At 41.7% G+C, this 20,002-nt stretch overlaps 1 protein-coding gene across 2 annotated transcripts in view; it reads left to right on the top strand.

Annotated features, from left to right (window-relative positions):
- Positions 1–20,002, top strand: part of Polr3g (RNA polymerase III subunit G) — a 37,680-nt gene that overhangs the window by 12,234 nt on the left and 5,444 nt on the right. The window contains exons 3-7 of one of the 2 annotated variants that reach the window (XM_041663627.1): positions 1,579–1,708; positions 9,385–9,444; positions 12,147–12,197; positions 15,361–15,437; positions 19,191–19,328. In XM_041663627.1, coding sequence (XP_041519561.1) covers positions 1,579–1,708; positions 9,385–9,444; positions 12,147–12,197; positions 15,361–15,437; positions 19,191–19,328 — 456 coding nt within the window. The remainder of the gene's footprint in view (positions 1–1,578; positions 1,709–9,384; positions 9,445–12,146; positions 12,198–15,360; positions 15,438–19,190; positions 19,329–20,002) is intronic. The other variant, XM_041663628.1, reaches the window with a different exon arrangement.

The raw sequence follows: 20,002 nt of genomic DNA on the forward strand, positions 1-20,002 counted from the left end.
AGCATTGAGGATATCCTTCTGCCGGGCCAGTCATTGTTGTTCATGTTGTTCATCTGGGTAGGACTGCTGATGGCCGTTCTCCTTTGCCAGGTCTCATGGCACCCTCCAGTACCGCAGGAGCAAATCCTCGGGCAGGGGCTTCCAGGTGGTGTCCTCAGCACCTTAAAGTTCTGGGAGGCAATGAAGGCAGTGGCACAGTAGCCTATGTTGTTTTGAGAGTGTCTTGGACACCCCGACCAGTGACTCAAAGAGGCTAACCCACACCTAACACTGGGTCTTTTTAGTCCATGGCTCTTGTGGGGAATATTTTGTCCTGCATACTGTAACTCCAGCACACACATGCATAATAATAATGGTTCCTCGTGGCTTTTCCCAGCATCCTTAGTGTCATTTATCTCTCCCTTCCCCTCTCCCTCTATAGCACCCTCTCTTCTCTCCCTAGGTGAAGGAACACCTTCCCCTTTATAGCACCTGTGTCCTGTTATGCTTTTTGCTCTTCATATTTTATTTTTAATATTCATCATGGCTTGAAAACAGAGAAAAGTATCTTAGGTGTAGGCCTAATATCTCAGTACAGTGACTAACTTCAAAATAAGGCTACTGGGTGTGAGATTAGCTCTAAGCACTGGGAAGGTTAGCATATGGCATCATTTTCTTCTGGCCGGAAGGCTGTGCCTGCCCTTGCCTTCCTCATGTCCCAGCCTTTCTTATCACTGTCTTTCTCAAGTACCAACTGGGCTGGACCCCTTCCCCTCTGGAATCCCTATCTGTAACAATCTATTTTCTTTGCATGAGTAGCTGATTGATTTTGTCCATATCTCTGTCCAACTATGACTTCCCCAAGAAGTTGTGCCTGCTTACCCTGTGCAGATTAGCCACCACCAGCCCCGTGTCATGTCCTCTGCTCTCTTTGTATTTGTTTTTATGGTCTGAAACTTATTGTACCTCTTGTGTATTTAATTGTGTCTTCCTTCCTCAGGACGTAAGTTCTGTTGTCTCGTATACAGTAGTTGCCCAAGAAATAGTTTTGAAAGCCTGAATAGATTCAGAATCCATCTTTGGAGACATACTGTATCTTTATCCTCTCAAACCGTGTGCATCTTTATCATGTATGCTGGGGGCCACTTCATAATGAATGTATACATTTGATCATATTTTCACACCAGCACATGCATGTAAATATTGTATTACAGAATCTTTTTCCTACCTCTGAAATAAAAGTGAAGTAGGAAATGGGCTAAAGAGTTAGATCATAGAAGTTCAACGTCTTTATTATTTTGTTTTCTTTAAAATGAGACAGTTTACATTGTTTCCTGTGCTGTCCTGGGACTCACTCTGTAGCCCAGGTTGGCCTTGAGTTGGAAGCAGTATTCTGCCCTAGCCTCCCAAGTGCCAAGATAACCAGAGTGACCAACTCCACCTGGCTAGACATACGCTCAGTAGTTTTTTTAGTTGATGGTAAAGTTTAGCTCTCATGGAGCGTAGTCTTTCAATAAGAGCAACATTATCTAGAATGTGGATAAAAAATACTAAAATTCTTAGTTTATTTAAATAGGCTTTGTCTCCTAATTTAAATAGGATACAGATTACAAGCCAGTGCCCCTGAAAACAGGAGAGGATGAAGATTACATGTTGGCCTTGAAGCAGGAGTTGCGAGAAACAGTGAAACGAATGCCTTATTTTATTGAAGCACCTGAAGAAAAGCAAGGTACGTATCGGGCTCCTCGTGAGGCTGTTTGCTGCTAATAGATGACACCTAATTAAAAATTGACTTAACAGAGATCTCAGAAAGGACATTTATATCTTACTGTATTTTCCTCTTCCAAGAGTTTCTCTGTGCAAACTTGTTCATAATACTCTGTCTTCTCTTTATAATGCAATATCAGCCTTTTACAACGGTAGCAGTCTTAGACAATATGGCCTAATGGTTATGTTATTCCATTATGTGGATAAAACACTAATTATTACTACTTCCTGCTGTCAGAATGAAGTGTTTCTTCCTTATTTATTTATGTATGTGTTTGTTTTTGCCTAGCAGTGCAATGCTATGATTGTTGCCACTGTACATAACTTTTTAATGGATGTCTCTGATTATTGACAGTTTAGGCTAAAAAATACCTGATGTTTGCTTTATTTCTTATATCCTGATGACATAAAATATCAAATGTGTGTTTATTCTTGATGCCGAGGGCACAGAGGAGGAATTGCACTGTGAGAAGGCACAGCCGTCTTAGACTAGAAATGGGAAGTGGTTTTGGAGGAAGTGAGCTTGCTTATGAGCACCTCCTAAGCACAATAAAGGTGTATTGATTGCTGGAGAGATCAATATCGTCTTTGGGTTCTTAAAACAACATCATTAAGCCATGAGAAATTCGTATAGTATCAGCTTATGCCATTAGTGTTAAAGCTGCTTTCTCTCTCTCTCTTTTTCTTTCCTAGAAATTTATATTAGTTGAGTCAAAAAGGAAATGTATAGATGATGTTATTGTAGCACCAATTCTAATTGGTCCTAATATTAAAAACCCAGTGTCGGTATTAGGGAGTGAAAGCTGAAAGATCAGAGAAACAGAGCAGTCAGCCACTAGTTCTTACCTCTACAAAGTCCTCACACTGAATGGGAGGTCCTGTCTCTACAAGTCCTTACACTGAATGCCTGAGCTCATGTCTCCTCCCACCTCATATTCCTCTCTCCACCCAGCCATGTCTCTGTTTTCCTTCTGCTGAGATTAAAGGCATGTGATTCCCAAGTACTGGGATTAAACGTGTGAGCCACCACTACCTGGCTCTGTTTCTCTTTTAGACTAGATCAATCTCACGGTAGCCAAGGATGGCCTTGAACTCACAGAGCCGTCGGCTGCCTCTGCCTCCTGAGTGCTGTATTAAAGGAGTGCCCACCACTGCCTGGCTTCTGTGGCTAACTAGTGGCCTAGCTCTGTACTCTGATCTTCAGGCAAGCTTTATTTGTTGGATCACAAGTAAAATATCACCATTTGTTACTACATATCTTTATAAGAAGCACATTGGACAAGTTTTATTTTGGTGACTTATCTGCTTGAGTGTATATAATAGTTTGATAAATGTTACCTCAATAATAGAGATTTATTTCTTACTTTCTTGATTCGGTTGTATTCTTTTGTCTGGCTTTAAAAATAAAATTAGATTTTATTTTTTTTAAAAATAACTAATACCTATTTTGTTTTGAAAATTAGCAATGCATGATATACTTCAATCCTATTAAAATTTGACTTTTCTTTAGATAAGAGACATGTTTAGCTAATGGGATATGTGATTATTAAAATGCATGCCTAACTGAAAAGCATATCAGCTCATTCAAACAGTTAGTTTTATGAGTCTTTTAGGAGAGGTTCATTGTCTTAGTTACTGTTCTGTCGCTGTGAGAAGACACCAGAAGCAAGGTCACTTACAAGAAAGCATTTTATTATGGGCTTGCTTATAGTTTCAGAGAGTTTGGCCATGATCAGTGTGGTGGTAGCCAATCAGGTACAGTGCTGGAGCAGTAGCTGAGAGCTCACTTTCTCCAACAAGGTCACACCTCCTAATCCTTTCCAGAGTTCCACCACCTGGAGACCAAGCCTTCAAACCTGTGGGCCTGTTGGGCCATTCACATCCAAACCACCACAGTCATTAAGAACAGGTTATTAGTCTGTGGGAGTGAATGGTTTGAATCAGGACCAAGGGGTACTTTATTCTTGGTAACTATGTAATAAAACATAAAAAGATTCATACTTACTTGCTTAATCCCATAAGAAAATTCTATATAGGATTTTTCCAAATTGATAGAAATAAAGCTTTCTATATCGTCCGATCCACTTCTCTTTCCTGATATGGTACGCTTTTAAAAGCACTGCAGTTCAAGTGCAGTTTTAAATAAGATGCATTCGTGTGTGTGTAGGAGCACACACAGCACATCAATCTCCTCTCTGTTCATGTTCCAAGACCCCAGAGGATGCCTGAAACCACAGCTAGCACCTAACGCTGTGTGCCAGCACGGTGGTTCTGCCATTGATAACTGAGCGTATGACATAGGATGCTGGAGAAAGGCATGAGTCAAAGAACATACTATGTATCTTTCCATTTCTAGTAATCTGCATTCTGCCATGTGGTTTTGCCTCTCTTATCATCTTGCACCCCTGTTTTCTCTCTGTGTCTCCTCTTACTCCCCGCTCCTTCCCAGTGTCCTTAGTCTGTTTTTTACACCTAACTTTATCCTGCCCAGCTATTGGCTAGTCAACTTCTTTATTAAACCAATCACAGCCTAATTTACACAATGTACAGAATGATTATTCTACAGCATGCATCTCTTAGTTTTACTTTTATGTCAATCAAAGTATTACACCAGGGATTATTTTTGTGTGTTTCATTGGTTTTTTTTGTTTTGTTTTGTGTTTTTGAAATATGATCTCATTATGTATCTCTGACTTGCTATATTGACCAAGATGGCCTCAGACTCACAGAACTCTACCATCTTTCTCCCAAGTGCTGTAGCTAAAGACATGCACTACCATATCATCAGTTTTAAAGAAAATATGAAAGAAATTTCATATTTTCATCTTTTGCAGAAACTTTCATCTTTTTATTTTAACACCCATTGAATAAAATTTATTTCAAAATTTTGCTTTCTCTTAGTAAAGCTGAGAAGAATAAAAGTTACATAGGAAGATGTCTTACAATAGTAGATGAGTCAGAAGTGAGTGCTCAGATGGGTGGAAGCCCCTTGGACCTGATGGTAGGCAAAGTGTCTGAGCAGAATCACAGACTGAGTCTTCAGGTGACAAGACCTCAGGTGGATTATTTCAGATATAAAAATCATTGAATATAACAGTTTAATTCTTTAGGAATTAAAGAGAAAATATGCCTTCCTTATGGAGTAAATCTTTTTTTTTTCATTTTTTTATTGAAAAAAGGAGAAAAAAAAAAACAAGTTTCCACCTCCTCCCAGCCTCCCATTTCCCTCCCCCTCCTCCCCCCCTTCTCCCCCTCCTCCCACCCTTCTCCCCCTCCCCCCACTCCTCTCCCTCTCCCTCTCCAGTCCAAAGAGCAGTCAGGGTTCCCTGCCCTGTGGTAAGACCTAGGTCCTCCCCTCTCCGTCCATTTCTAGGAAGGTGAACATCCAAACTGGCTAGGCTCCCACAAAGCCAGCACATTACGTAGGTTCAAAACCCCGTGCCATTGTCCTTGGGTTCTCATCAGCCCTCATTGTTGGCCATGCTCAGAGAGTCCAGTTTTATCCCATGCTTTTTCAGTCACAGTCCAGCTGGCCTTGGTGAGCTCCCAATAGATCAGCTCCACTGTCTCAGTGGGTGGGTGCACCCCTCGTGGTCCCGACTTCTTTGCTCATGTTCTTCCTCCTTCTGCTCCTCATTGGGACCTTGGGAGCTCAGTCCAGTGCTCCAGAGTGGGTCTCTGTCTCTATCTCCATCCATCACCAGATGAAGGTTCTATGATGATATGCAAGATATTCGTCAGTATTGCTATAGGATAGGGTCATTTCAGGTTCCCTATCCTCAACTGCCCAAGGAACTAACTGGGGACCTTGGCTTGGGCATCTGGGAGCCACTCTAGGTTCAAGTCTCTTGCCAACTCTAAGGTGGCTCCCTTAACTAAGAATTGTGCTTCCGTGCTCCCCTATCCAACCTTCCTTTATCCCAATCCTCCTTTTTCCCCAAGTTTCCCCCATTCTCCCCTTCTCCCTTTTCTCTCCCCATCTCCCCTTACCCCCATTCCACCCCACCCCCAAGATCTCAATTTTCTCCCCGGCCATTTTGTCTACTTCCCATGATGAAGAAAGTGTGGAATATCTACACATTAGAGTACTACGCTGCGGTAAAAAACAATGACTTCGCGGATTTTGCATGCAAATGGATGGAAATAGAAAACACTATCCTGAGTGAGGTAACCCAGACCCAAAAAGATGAATATGGGATGTACTCACTCATAATTGGTTTCTAGCCATAAACAAGGGTCACGGAGTCTACAATTGGTGATCCCAAAGAAGCTAAGTAAGAAAGTGAACCAAAGGAAAAACATATAGTTGTCCTCTTGGCTATGGAGTAAATCTTTAAGAAGGATACATATCATCAGAGAATTTATAGTAAGTTGATTATCTTGTTCATTTAAATACATGTGACCTTATTTTTTCTTTTTGATGTTTATGCACCAAAATTTATCCTCTGATTTGTAAATGGAGAAATGCTGAAGTCAAAACCAAAGACAGAGACAGTGAGCAAACAGAAGTAGATTATATGCAATTTTTAAAAGTATTGGTCACTCGTGGGTGTCATTTTAAGTAAAAAAAAAAAAAAAGGAGAAGAAGAAGAAGAAGAAGAAGAAGAAGAAGAAGAAGAAGACGACAATAGACATCATAGACATCATTCCTCATTTATTAAAAGTGTGAGCCATCAAAGTCCTTTGGGATTTTTTGTTTGTTTATTTGTTGCTGTTGTTGTTGTTATTTGGTCTTTTGAGACAGGGTTTCTTTGTGCAACAGTCCCGCCTGTTCTAGAACTCACTTTGTAAACCATACTGGTCTCGAACTCAGAGATCTCAAGGAGTTTCACAAGAAGACCAAACTATCCATATATAGAAGGCCTAGGTCAGCCCCATTAGGCTCCCTAGCTAATGGTCCAGAGTCTGCGTGCTCCTGAGCTCAGGTTAGCTGTTTCTGTTGTCCCCTAGTGATGACCTTGACCCCTTTGGTTTGAACGATCTGATCTTTCCTCTTTTCAGCAGAATCCTGGAGCTCAGCCCAGTGCTTGGCTATGGGTGCATCAGTTACTGGATGGAGGCTCTCTGATGACAATTAGAGTTGTCACCAATTTGATTACAGGAGATGACCAGTTCAGGCTGCCTATCCACTATTGCTAGGAGTCTGAGCTGGGGTTGTCCTTGTAAATTTCTGGGAGTTTCTTTTGCACTAGGTTTCTGCCTCACCCCCAAATCCCCCCATAACCTCTTTTAGTATCCTCTCCTTTATCCACTCCCAGACCATATCTCTCCTCTTCCTATCCCCACCTGCCCCCAGGAGATCTCTTCTATTTCCCCTTCCTAGGGAAATCCTTGAGTCCCTACTCCCCCTCACCCCCTGCTTTGGGCTCTCCTCTCTGGGTCTGTGGATTGTAGCCTGGTTATCCTTTACAGCTAATATCCATTTATGAGTGAGTACATACCATGCTTGTCTTTCTGGGCTTGGGTTACCTCACTCAGGATGATTTTTCTTTTTGTGCTATTCATTTGTCTTCAGGTCTCCTCGTGCCATTGTTTTCAACAGCTGAGTAATCCTCCCTTGTACAGTTGTACCACGTTTCTTTATCCGTTCTTCAGTTGAAAGGTTTCCAGGTTCTGGCTATTATGAATAACATGCTATGAACATAGTTGAGTAAGTGACCTTGTGGTATGAGTGTGCATCCTTTGGGTATATGCCCAAGAGTGGTATTGCTGGGTTTTGAGATAGGTTGATTCCCAATTTTCAGAGAAACCACCATTTTGATTTCCAAAGTAGCTGTACAAGTGTGCCCTCCCACCAGCCATGGAGGAGTACTCCCCTTACTCCACATCCTCTCCAGCGTAAGCTGTCATCAGTGTTTTTGATCTTAGCCATTCTGACAGGTGTAAAATGGAACCTCAGAGTCATTTTGATTTGTGTTTCTCTGATAGCTAAGAGTGTTGAACATCTCCTTAAGTATTACTCTGTCATTTGAGAGTCTTTTCTTGAGAATTCTGTGTAGATCTGTACTTCGTTTTTAACTGGATTATTTGGATTAAGTTTTTATACATTTTGTTTTTTCTCTTCCCCTACTCCTCCCAGCCCCTCACCACTTCTCTGTCTTCTCAACGTTATGTTCTTTCTTTCTCCCTCTCACAAAACCCCCAACAACCAAGAAACCAAACCAAACTAAAGCCAAACAAGGCAAGAAACAGAAAAACTCCCACAAAGACACAAAAGAATAATTATAATAAACAGGTGAAAGATCAGTAAGACCAAAAATGTTAAAACAAAACAGTATACAGAAGTACCAATGAGAACATTTTGTTTTGCCAGCCACTCCTGGGTATGGGGCCTGCCTTGGAGTAGGGTTCATATACCTAGTGAGACTCCACAGGAGAAAATTGATTTTTCCCTTTGCTAGTAGGTAGCAATTGTGAATATTTTCTTGGTTCAGGCTGGGATCCTATGTCCACTTCCCACTCTTCAGCCTGGAACCCCATGTGTTTTGAACCTGTCTAGGCTCTGCGTGTGCTGCCACAGTCTGTGAGTTCATACATGCACCAGTCTGCTCTGTCTGGAAGACATTGTTTGCTCGGAGTCATTCACCACCTCTGGTTCTTCCAATCTTTCTGTTCTTTTCCTTATCTTTATCTGAGCTGAGGGCAGATGCTGAAGACATCCCAGTCAGGACTGAGGCTCCAAAGTATGTGTTTCTGTGTGTGTGTGTGTGTGTGTGTGTGTGTGTGTGTGTGTCTGTGTATGTGTGTGCATGTGTCTGTGTGTGTCTGTGTGTCTGTGCACGCATCCCTGTCCGTCTCTGGCTTTCACATTATCCAATTATGGGTCTTTGTGCTGTTTCTTATATAGTTCAAGAAGAGCCTTTTCTGGTGTGGGTTGAGTGAGGCTCTGATCTGTGGGTATAGCAGTATGTCATTACAGTCAGTTTCCTGCAGTCTGAGCTCATTATGGTGAGCCATGCTTTCAAACGTCTGTGCTATGGCTCTCTTTACCAACTTGTGTTGCTTGTGGGCAGGCTAGGGCTATTAAAAGCATTGTGTGGCAAAGCTGACAAATTAGAAGCAGGACACAGCCATGGCTCCGCTGACGCTGGCAAGTTCCGATGGTATCTGTAGGGCTTCTTTTAGTGCTTTGTGGAAGGCTCAGAGTCGCTACACTTCATTCTCCGAACAGGTAGCCTCGCGCTGTGCCCAGCTTTCCTTTCTCTACCCTTCTTCCCCTTGTGAAAAGTTGCCCATTCAGGAACCTCGCAACCTGATTCTGCATATATGAAATGCTGGAGGTGAGCCATTAGCCCTGCCGATAGTTAGACCAAGTTTAAATACGGGGGCTGGAGGCCAGTAGCACAGGCACATAGAAGATGCTGAGTGTCCGGGAATGGCCTCCTAATTCCAAGCTAGGCAGGTTGTCTCGTTTCGAGAGCCAGGTTCAAGATTGGCATCTCTCCTTAGCCCGCCGTGGCTCTTGCCATATTTGTAACCATGTTATTCCAATTGAATTTGTCAATGTTGGTTCTGTTACATATGTAATTTACAAATGTAAGAAATATAGGAAAATAAAAGACTGGTGATTTAAGTTATTTTGAAGAATGGCGTATGTTTTTATGTTTCTAATAATTGCTTTTTCTTTTGTCACCCTAGATGATATTGAAAGGTACAGTAAAAGATATATGAAGATATACAAAGAGGAATGGATCCCAGGTACTGTAAAACAGACCATGTTAAAATACTTTTTCAAAAGAGTCATCCTACTTTATTTATGTATGTATCTGTGTGTGTGCCATGTTTGTGAGGGTGCCCGCAGAGGCAGGAAGGAGTCAGATGTCCTGGAGCTGGTGTCACAGGACTTCTGGGTGCTTGTGAGCCTCCTGGCGTGGCTTGAAACCGAACTTTGGATGGGAAGCAAGTGCTCTTAACTACTGAGCCATCTCTCCAGCCCCTTAAAGTACTTCTTAAAGACCACAAAAAATATATTAAGTTCTTAGGTGTTTTCTTTGTTTTTAACTGAAGGAAAGTAGAGTCTTTTTCCCCTTCTGTAATTAATTAGTAATGAAAATCATTTGGAAACTAAGACCCTGATACTGTAACAAGAATATCCTGAAATGTGTTTTGTAGTGTGTATATATGTGTGCATAATATACATAGAAAATATATGTTATGTATATATAGTATACACATAAAATATATACTATGCATGCATATATACCTACATATATACACACACATATATATTCATATATAAAAAATAGAACTTACCAGCTAGATTTTCATTAGCCACAATCACAATTTTTATTTGTAATACCAGGAAGTACTTGGTTTAGAGTGTTCTTGTTTGTTGAGACAGCATTTACCCTATGTAGTCCCTGTCAGCCTAGAACTCCTGATCCTCCTGCCTCAGCTCCCTGAGTGCTCTCCCTGCAGTGCTTTACCACACCAGCCCAGCCTTTTGGATTTTCGGTTTTTTGCCCTGTTTTGTTGACAGGGTCTCGTGTATCCCAGGCGACCTTTGACCTTCTGTGTCTGCCCCTGGCCTGGTTTATCTCAGACAGTTTAGTGTGGTGCTGGGTGCTGATTTAAATGTTCCTCCATGGTCTATGAGTACCCTCACCAAATGAGGTTCCTAACGTGTTCCGGCTTTGAGACTTTTTTTTTTTTTGGTTTTTTCGAGACAGGGTTTCTCTGTGGTTTTGGAGCCTGTCCTGGAACTAGCTCTTGTAGACCAGGCTGGTCTCGAACTCACAGAGATCCGCCTGCCTCTGCCTCCCGAGTGCTGGGATTAAAGGCGTGCGCCACCACCGCCCGGCCCGGCTTTGAGACTTTTTAAGGAGAAAGTAAACACCCAACCTGAAGGGTATTTTAACCCAAACTCACGAGTCTTTCTGTTATTTGAGGGGATGTTTTAGCTGCTAGCATCCTGTTTCAATAGAAACATGCCTAATGGCTTGTCTTAGCTTTCTGAAGTATCACAATCAACAGGATGGAGAGGGCTTTAGAAGAAACGTCATTCAATCAGACGATTTTGTAAACAGAAAACAGTTGCCATAAAATTGGAATAACATGCCATGGCCTCTTACACAGACCTCAGTCACTCAGGCCTTCGTCCTTCGGTATCTCCTAGAGTAGTGTTTATGGAAACTGCACTCAGGAGGTGTGCCGATGTCCTCCGCTGCATCACTGATTTCCCGAGCAGAGTGCACGCTTTACTGGTTGAGCTTAAGATGTGGGACGAGGGTGGAAACCTTCTCCCAAATCATTCTTTTTGCATGCTTTCTTGTGGTCTGGGTGGTTTCAAATTAAAATATATTCAAAACAGAATTTATCACTGCAGGTAGGATGATGAAAGTTTGTACAGATACACTGACATTTCTTTATTAGCAGACAGTTTCTTTACATCTTTTTTGAATGTTTCAAATGTTTTAATATATTTGTGTATTTGTGTTGTGTGTGCGTGTTTACACCATGTGTGTCTAGGTGACATAGGAGGCTGTATAGGGCATCAGAGTTACAGATGTCTGTGAGCAACCCAGCGTGGGTGCTAGAAACTCAACTCAGGTCCTCTGGGAAAACAGGAAGTGCTCTTACCACTGAACCATCTCTCTAGCACCTATACATCTGTATTCATATAGCTTTAGTTTTATATTTACTACTATTATTAAAAATGAAAAACGAGCCAGTTGTGGTGGCGCACACTGGTAGACTTTGCTGAAGGAGACAGAGGCAGGAGGATCACAAGTTCGAGGCCAGCCTGGGCTACACATTTTAAAAAAAAATTTAAAAACGGGGTTAAGGATTGTAAAATACTTGCCTAGCACATTTGAGGTCCTATGAAGCCTCAAGTTCAGTTTCTAGCACCATCCACAAAATTAAAAGAAAGTTGATAATTAAAGGAATTATTTAGTTAGTGCAGCTGAAAGTCATTTATTGGAGAGAATTTACATGTTTTCAAATATTGTTAAAATTTACTTTGTATGTATTGAGTTGACTGCATCCCTTAACTTTTGAAAAAATGCTACTATATATATATATTAACAGATAACTTACAAAATACAAAGTAGTCAGATAATGTTTAACAAAGACCGTTGTGACCTTGGTATTAACATTCACAAGGAATTTCCATGAGATTTCTTTCCAGGACACTTTATATCAACATTTCCTAGCTGTTTGATGCACTCCTTTCCTTTACAGGAGAAACTGTTGCTGTCCGTTCTGTTTGTATTTGTTTTGTTATGTTCCAGACTCACTCTGTACGACCAGTGTTATGTTCCAGACTCACTCTGTACGACCAGACACTAAGGGATTTTCCTGTCTTGGCTTGAGCAGCTGCCATCATGTTCTTTTTAATAATTAAGTCCAAAGCCACCAAGGAAACTCAGATTTTTCTATTCTTTCTTTTGTACGCATAGACTGGAGAAGACTTCCCCGAGAGATGATGCCAAGGAAAAAAGGCAGAAAAGGTACACCGACTAACTGTAGTCCAGGGTGGAAAGGGTTATTGCTTACACTCAGCACTGTAAGATCTTTTCCTGAAGTATGCCTGGCATTGCATGGTTTCAGCGGAGCCTGGTTGCTGTTGATGTTTTGGACCTTCTGTTTCTTGAATTAATCTCAACAGTTGTTGGCTGTTGCGGGGAGGAGCATCAGTTTTCTTTAAGGATGTGGCCACTGGTAGGCGACAGATGAATCAGTGGATTATTGAAGAAAAAGAAGATATGAAGTCAGGAAGGAGAATGCAAGTGGATTTGGGAAGAGTTAGTAGGAGAAGAGGATGAATAGGAACAAAAATACTCTCTATACATGTATGAAGTTCCCAAAGGGTTAATGAACTATTTATCAGTAAAAAGAAAGGCATAACTGAACTAGGAAAAATTGAAGAGGTGATCAAAGAGAATTTTATGTTAAAGAGGCACCAAAGTGACCGGGTGGTGGTGGTTCATGTCTTTAATCCTAGCACTTGGGAGATAGACAGGTGTATCTCAGTGAGTTCTAGGCCAGCCTGATCTACAAAGTAAAATTCAGGACAGCCAGGATTGTTATACAGAGAAACCCTGTCTCGACAAGCCAAAAAAGATACCAACGTGTATATTTTATATCTGTTCTTTAGTAATTCCAGTCAATAAATAATAGAATGTTTGCTATTGCCAGACAGTGCGCCATGGCGAACAGAGTCCATGATGTAGGTGGGCCTGCTTTTGCCTCTTGGTGCTTGCAGTTCGGTGGAGGTAAAACATCAAAGGACAAACGTCTCAATCAGTAATAAAGTGCTTGCTGCTTATGCATGGGATCTGAGTTCAGTTCTCCATCACACACCAAAAGTTCAGCACTGCTGCTGGCCCCTGTAAAGCCCCCTTGAGCTCTAGGATCAGTGAGACACTCTACAAAATAAGATGGCACACTGTTGAGGAAGACACCCAGTGACTGTTGGCCTCCGAGTGATCGATCTCCCATGGGCATGCACACTCACACACAAACAGCACATGAAACACAACCACATGTCCTTTTGGGAAGGTTTTGAGGATGTGCATCTGGAGTGGCCCCGAAAGATGGTTGGGTGCTTACTGGGGTGTGGAGTGGCAGGGATTTGTAGGAAGACAGGCTTATGGAGGTGGAATCACAAGTTTGGTTCAGATGTGTTGTTATTTGTTGTTGCTTTGAGATACACCTAGAAGAGTGTTGATTGTGCTGGTGGGGTGGGGTGGACTGTGAAGACTGCTCATCAGCACAGGAAGGATGAGAGAGCCAATAAAATAGCCAAAGGGGAAAGTAGAGCATCGAGAGAGAGCAGGGCACAGTCTGAAGATGAAGGAATTACAGATCTTAAAGGAATGGTGGAGAGATTGATCGAGCAGGAAGTGCTCTTAATCACGGAATTTTTCTCAGGCCCGTAGTTCCTAATTTCCTTACTATCAAGAAGAGTCTCAGATTCTATACCACTCTTCTTTCCTTATTTTGGTTTTAATACTTACTTCATGAATACACACTCACATTCAGGGGAGAAGTGCCAAGTCAGCTATATCACAGAAAGACTATTTTTAATCCCTGTTGACATGAAAATTTTCCATAGTTAACATTTTATTTTTTTACATGTGCACATACTTGAACTTGTTTCTTACTGTATCTGTTAGAAGCCGGTTGGGTCTTCACCAAGCCTCTGCCACCCTCCAGCTCTCTGTCACTGTCTGCATTCATGTAGATGGATGGAGGCCATCACAAAACGGGGGGATAAAGCACAGCCACACTACATACAACTGAAAATAGCACAACCTGGTGGGGGAAAGTTAATTCTCAATTTCCTTTCCACCAATGGAAATCCTTGCCAACAGAAGCTGCCACTAGAATTCTGTATAAAGCTCTAATGATTTGCAAAATAGGTGTGTTCTCAGATCTCTGTCTGCTACAGATGGCGGTCCTTTGGGACATGATCGGTATCATTTATGCACTTATGTTTTATCACAAGAACAATGTGTTTAGCTAATGAAAAACCAGAGTGTAAAAGATATAGTACCATGTAAAAATATTTTCCCTTCAAGTTAAATAGACATGCACTTTAAATAAAATAGAAACACTTCCACTTTAAATACATAAGTACACACTTAACGCACACTTCAAATACGTGCTCTTCATTGTACAACCTTTCTAACTATTAAAATGGGCAAGAGGAAGGTCCTCTCTTCCCCCTGTTATCAGTATCGCTGCCTGGCCCATTTCTCTCTTCGTTCTTCATAGGAAGTCTCTTCAAAAAAAAAAAAACTGCATTAATTCAAGAACTAAGGTCAGTGGCTCCTCATTTGGTTTAACGTGATAGACTTTACGTCCACCAGTTGAGCCATCCAGGCAGTCTAAAAGTCCTTCTCTGTGTTAAATGTTCATCTCTAACAGAATGAAGCCTTTCTGAGCCCTATTTCTGCTACCCGGGATTTTTGTTGTTGTTGTTGTAGTATTTAGTTTGATTTTGGCAAAGAACTGTAATCATTCCTCCCCATCATGAAGAAATTTATAACTTATAAAAATTCCTTGGTAATTGGCAGAATCTTCATATGAAATAATCTTCTATTCCTTAGTGTTTTAGAATAATCCAAAAGTGGAATATTTGCTTTGAGTAAAACAAGTTATGGTTCGTAAGGCTGCTGAAACATGCCATTTCGTGTATATGAAGTGACAAGCAAAGCATTTTAGTCTTCCCTGTGAAGACAGTTCTCGTGGCGTTTGAGCGCAAGCTCTTTCCTATCCCTGCACCGTTCGCCTGTGCAGCCGTACCCTGCACTTCTGTTTGCTTCATGCCTGTTGAGATGCACTTGGCTGATGAATGACAGGAAACCCTTGCAGGGCCTCTACTTGTTATTCTAGGGCATCAGTCTGAGGTCACCCTACAGCAGATTCTGTCTCTAGCGATAATAATTCTAAGTCTAACGTTTCAGTACTTAGATAAAACATACCTGGTTGTAGTTGTTAAAAATATCATGCGAAGCGATTGTTATTTGTTTTGAGCTCGGTGAGGTGTGGTGATCCTGTGGGAGGAGCTGAATTTACACCGGAAATGATATGGCTACCTGGTGTGAGGAGAGCTTGGGGACCCCGTTCCTGTGGAAGATCTGTTAACTGCTGGCTATTTCCTTCCAGCAGATCTAAAATCCAGAATGGCCAAAGCTGCAGACAGCGGTGCTTCACTCTCTGCAGATGTGTTGAAAAAAATTGAGGTAAGGTTATAGTTACAAACATGAACTGGAAAAAACATGAAGGGCCATACTTTCTTTACCTGTCAGTCTTATCCTTTTATTAATGTGGAGCTGGCAGAAGAGCGCTTGGTGCTAAGTTAGGTGTGGAGGAAAGAGCTCTCCTGGGGTTGAGCAAACATGGACCCTTGCCTGAGCGTCTCTCCTAAGTTGTCTTTTCTTCTTCCTTGTTAAGCACCACTCCCAATGCCAGGCTTTCTTTTTACTGTGTCCTTAACGCCCCCCTTATATTAGACTGCGGTCTGGGGGAGCACAGAAAAGCATGAACCGCTGGCATGATTAGATGTAATTCTTTAGATAGATCTGGCTTTCCTTTGGTCGATATACATGTTCTCTGCCCCCTCTCCCAAGGGTTTTGCAGTATATATAGAAGACTCTATTGAGAGAAAGCTGGTACTCTATAGAACTTATTTTTCTAGCATTAAACAAAATAAAGTTTAGGTAAGTTCCTTAAAAATGTGTTCTCTCATCCCTGGCCATGTGTTTATTTTCTTTGTTGTGAACTCCTAAACTATGCATTTTTACATACCCTTTCAGAAATATTTTACTCATAAAAAATACAGAACTTTCCCCCCGGAAAGTTTTTTAATCTTTAAAACTTATTTTATTATTTTATGTGTATGAGTGTTTTGCCTGCATGTATATATGTGTATCACATGAGTTCCTGGCGTCTGTGGAGGTCAGAAGCAGGGTTCAGATCCCCTGGGGCCGCTGCAAGAGCAACAGGGCTGAGCTAAGTACCCAGCCTGAATTCCCCCTTCTAATAACAAAGATAGCATGTCACATTTCTGCATTTTTATTTTATTTCTTAATAAAATGCCATAAACGTGGTTTCATATCCAATTGTACAGAGCTCCCTCATTCTCTCATTGGTCGCAGCAATGTTAGAGCGAACCACAGTTGTTTAATAACTTAACTAATCCTCACTGACGAATACTGTGGCTTTATATAAGTATGGCATTTCACATTATAATGGTAAAAATAAAATGGCATCGTTCCCCGAAGGGTGGCAACGGGCAGCAGGCAGCGGACCACAAGGGCAGTGAGTCCCAGGCAGGGAGCCTGCAGCCGTGAGAGACCTCGGTGGGTCAGCCGGTCCCACAAGGAGCCTCCAGCCTCTGCGGGTTATGGAAGGGAAGGGGGAAGGAGAGGGAGGGAGAAGGGGGGATGAAGAGAGAGGAAGAGATAGGCAAAGAGAGAGAGAGAAACAGAGAGAGACAGAAAGGAAGGAGCTCAAGCTGGAAATGGAAGGAAGATCCACTTGTCTCAGCTCTCTGAGCACAGAGGAGGGAGTGGGCAGGGCTTGTCTCTTAAAGGAACAGGACAGACCATTACACACATGAGTAGAGTAGTTTTAGGAAGTAGAACTGTTGGGCAATCATTTTATGTCTCTTATAAAAGAGTTGGTGATTGCCACATTGATCTCCCTGAGGGTTCCACCATGAACCCTGTGCTTGTGTTCATTGATGTTGATAATTACTGCAAGACTGACTGAGAACGTGTACATGCCTAGCCATTTGATGAGCGCTTTATGTGTAGTTTGTCCTTAAGAGCAGACAGGTAGGTTGTTTTATTCCTTACTTACAGAGGAAAGTCGATGGTTCAAAGTGTGTTTTTGTTGACCTCCTTGGCACATACACTTGATGGTAGCTCCTAGTTTTACTAATTTGTTTTTGTACAGTACTTGAGCTAGATGACAATATGTCTAAAATGTAAAATCTGGAAGATCAATGAAGGAATAGTAATAACTGTCAGGTTTAACTAGGTGGAATAATTGGTAGGATTTATGGACTACGAATCCCGCCTGTTGGTAAAGTTTTGAGTTCTAGAAGATGCACATAAAGTGCACACGAAGCAGGCTTTGGCTGTACTTTCTCCAGAGGACACTGTCTGTGGCACACAAGGGAGTCTCCCTGTGTAGATAGTGTCTAAGCTAGACCTGTTCTGGGGCAGCATCTTAACTGTTTCCGAGAGGGGAAGAGCCAAGCAGTTAGCTCTTTGAAAAGAATGAAGTAATGATTCAGAGTCTTTGTCCTTGGGGCCATTGTAAAAGTCATTTGCCTACCTCTCCTGTGGCAGTTGCCTGCCTTGGGTGTATGTGGTATAAAGATAAAGATGAGACTGTTTGCTTGACCTGTTGGATTTGGCAGCCATAGAAATAACAGATCTCTGGTCCTCACAGCACATTGAATGAATGCTCTACTTTCAAAAAAAATAAGCCAGTGGTTCGTTTTGTAAAACAGTTTTGTTTCTAATTGTTAGTGACTTTTTTCAGATAACAGAATATACTTTTTACAGAGTAAAATAATTATAGCATTTCCCCTCCAGTATAATTGAATTTAGTGGTAGGCCTTCTTACTTATGATCTGGTTAAAACAGAAAAGACACAATACCGTTTATTAACAAATATTAATATAGCATCGTGTGTGTGTCTCAGATGTTTCAGAAGTTTGAAAATTTTGTTTGCTTGGGATTTCATAACATTGTTGTAGTAACTGCCAAGGCCACACAAGGTTTGTTATCAGGGTAAATCGCCCTGTGAGTGTGCCGGTCTTGGTTTTAGTTTGTTCTGCCTGCGTGAGGTGTATTGTAGCTTGAAATGTATTTAGAGATGGAATATTAGGAGCTTGAGAGACGGCCCCGTAGTTAAAGCTCTCACAGTGGACTGGAGCTCTGAGCCCCAGCATGCTCATAAAGCCAGGGGGCCTGCAGTTACGACCGAGAGAAGGGATCCCTAAGGCAAGCAGTAGGCTGGCAAAACTAGCCAGAACTGTTTTAATAAATTAAATGGAGAGTGAGAAAGATATCCAGTGTCAATTTCCAGTCCCCACAAGCAAGTCCACACACATGCATGCATCCACACACACACACACAGTCATTCAAAATTAATACATTTAAACTGGGTCTGTTTAAAGTTGTCTTTTCTTTCTTTGCCTTTGAACTTCTTCCTTTAAAGTTGGAATTAAAAGAATTTTTTAATATTCAGGGAGTTAAAGAAGAGCTAAGTTGTAGATCCTCTGGATATAAAATATGTATTCTGTTCATGAATAATCAATCAGCAAAGTTGATTATTTTACTAATTCCTCTTCTAATTACTGTGTTAAGACAAACCTGAAATTAACTCATGTGAAGCCTTAATTATGAATATGCAAAATGATTATTGTGCCCGCCTCACAGAAAACCTGTGAAGTTCTGTCCCTTGTGTAAAGTGAGAGTCATCCAACTTAGGGAACTGACAGTGACAGTCATAAAAATGGGTCACCTTTGTCGATTAAAAAAATAATTGGTAATAATGACGCATTTGTAAAATTAAAATGGTGAGCTGGTGGCATGGTGGTTTTTCAAGTAGAAAACAAGAACCATCCAGCAGTCATGGCTTCCCAACTCTGTCTCTTCCTTATTTCTAGAATTGTGCATAACAGCTGGTGTGGTTAGTGATGTGTGTTTTAATCTCTTTTTCCCAGCCTTCCAGATGTATCACGAAACAGAAATTTTTGGGAATGGGAAGTAATGAAAGACAAAGGAAATAGGAAGGGGGATAAACTAAATTCTGTCCCACATTTTCAGAGGAATAGGAATAGGAATCATGAAAAAAGGCTTTGTGGGTTAGAATTCTAACCCCAGCTTAATTAACAGAACTGAAGAATGGGCAGTGCAGTGACTCCGTTTCTGAGGTGGGAGACTCTCCATGGGAATTAATGAATCTCACTTTATCAGGAACTAGAAAAGAGAGGCGATGGTGAAAAATCGGATGAGGAAAATGAAGACAAAGAAGGGAGCAAAAAGAAAGATGGTGACGACGAAGATGGCGAAGACTCAGAGCAGGAGGAGTACGATGAAGAGGAGCAAGAGGAGGTAAAATCTGCTGAAAAGATGGCTGCTAACTGCTTCATATGGCATAATACATCAGTTGGCAAACAAAATCGCGCCTGTAAGCCTAGCAAACTCCTGAATGAGGCGGAGGGGTGTGAGGAGCTAGGCCTACATGGTAAGGCTTTGTCACAAAACAAAAACCCAAGTTTATAGATCCAAAAATTCATTTTTTTTTTCTAGAAAGGTTTTCTCTATAGCTCTAGAGCCTGTCCTAGAACTCGCTCTGTGTACCAGGCTGGCCTCGAACTCAGGAAGATCCACCAGCCTCTGCCTCCCTAGTGATAGGATTAATTTAAACACATGCACCACCATGGCCAAGCTGCATATAATGGATTTTACTCTGAGAAGTATGCTTGGTTTTTGCTTGGTCATGAGACTATGAGGAGAAGAGATGACTGTTCCTTCATGGAAATTATTCTGCAGAGGAAACAAACAAAAAGGCAATTGTTACTGAAACTACCTGGTCCGAGTGAGAAGGAAACAAGGAACATGCAACGGACCGGCTTAGGAGTTTATTAGAGAGAGGAAGATGGCGCGTCCAGCTTTTAAAGGCTGCCTAGCGCATGCGCACAGGGAGTAGACTTGGCCACGTCATACGCAGGTGACGGGGCCCACACATGCCCGCAAGGGCTTAGCTGAGTCATACGTGTATGATA

This window comes from Microtus oregoni, unplaced genomic scaffold (assembly GCF_018167655.1).
Source record: "Microtus oregoni isolate MIOR12 unplaced genomic scaffold, Mior012 000014F_ref0000157, whole genome shotgun sequence".
NCBI classification, from domain to species: domain Eukaryota; kingdom Metazoa; phylum Chordata; class Mammalia; order Rodentia; family Cricetidae; genus Microtus; species Microtus oregoni.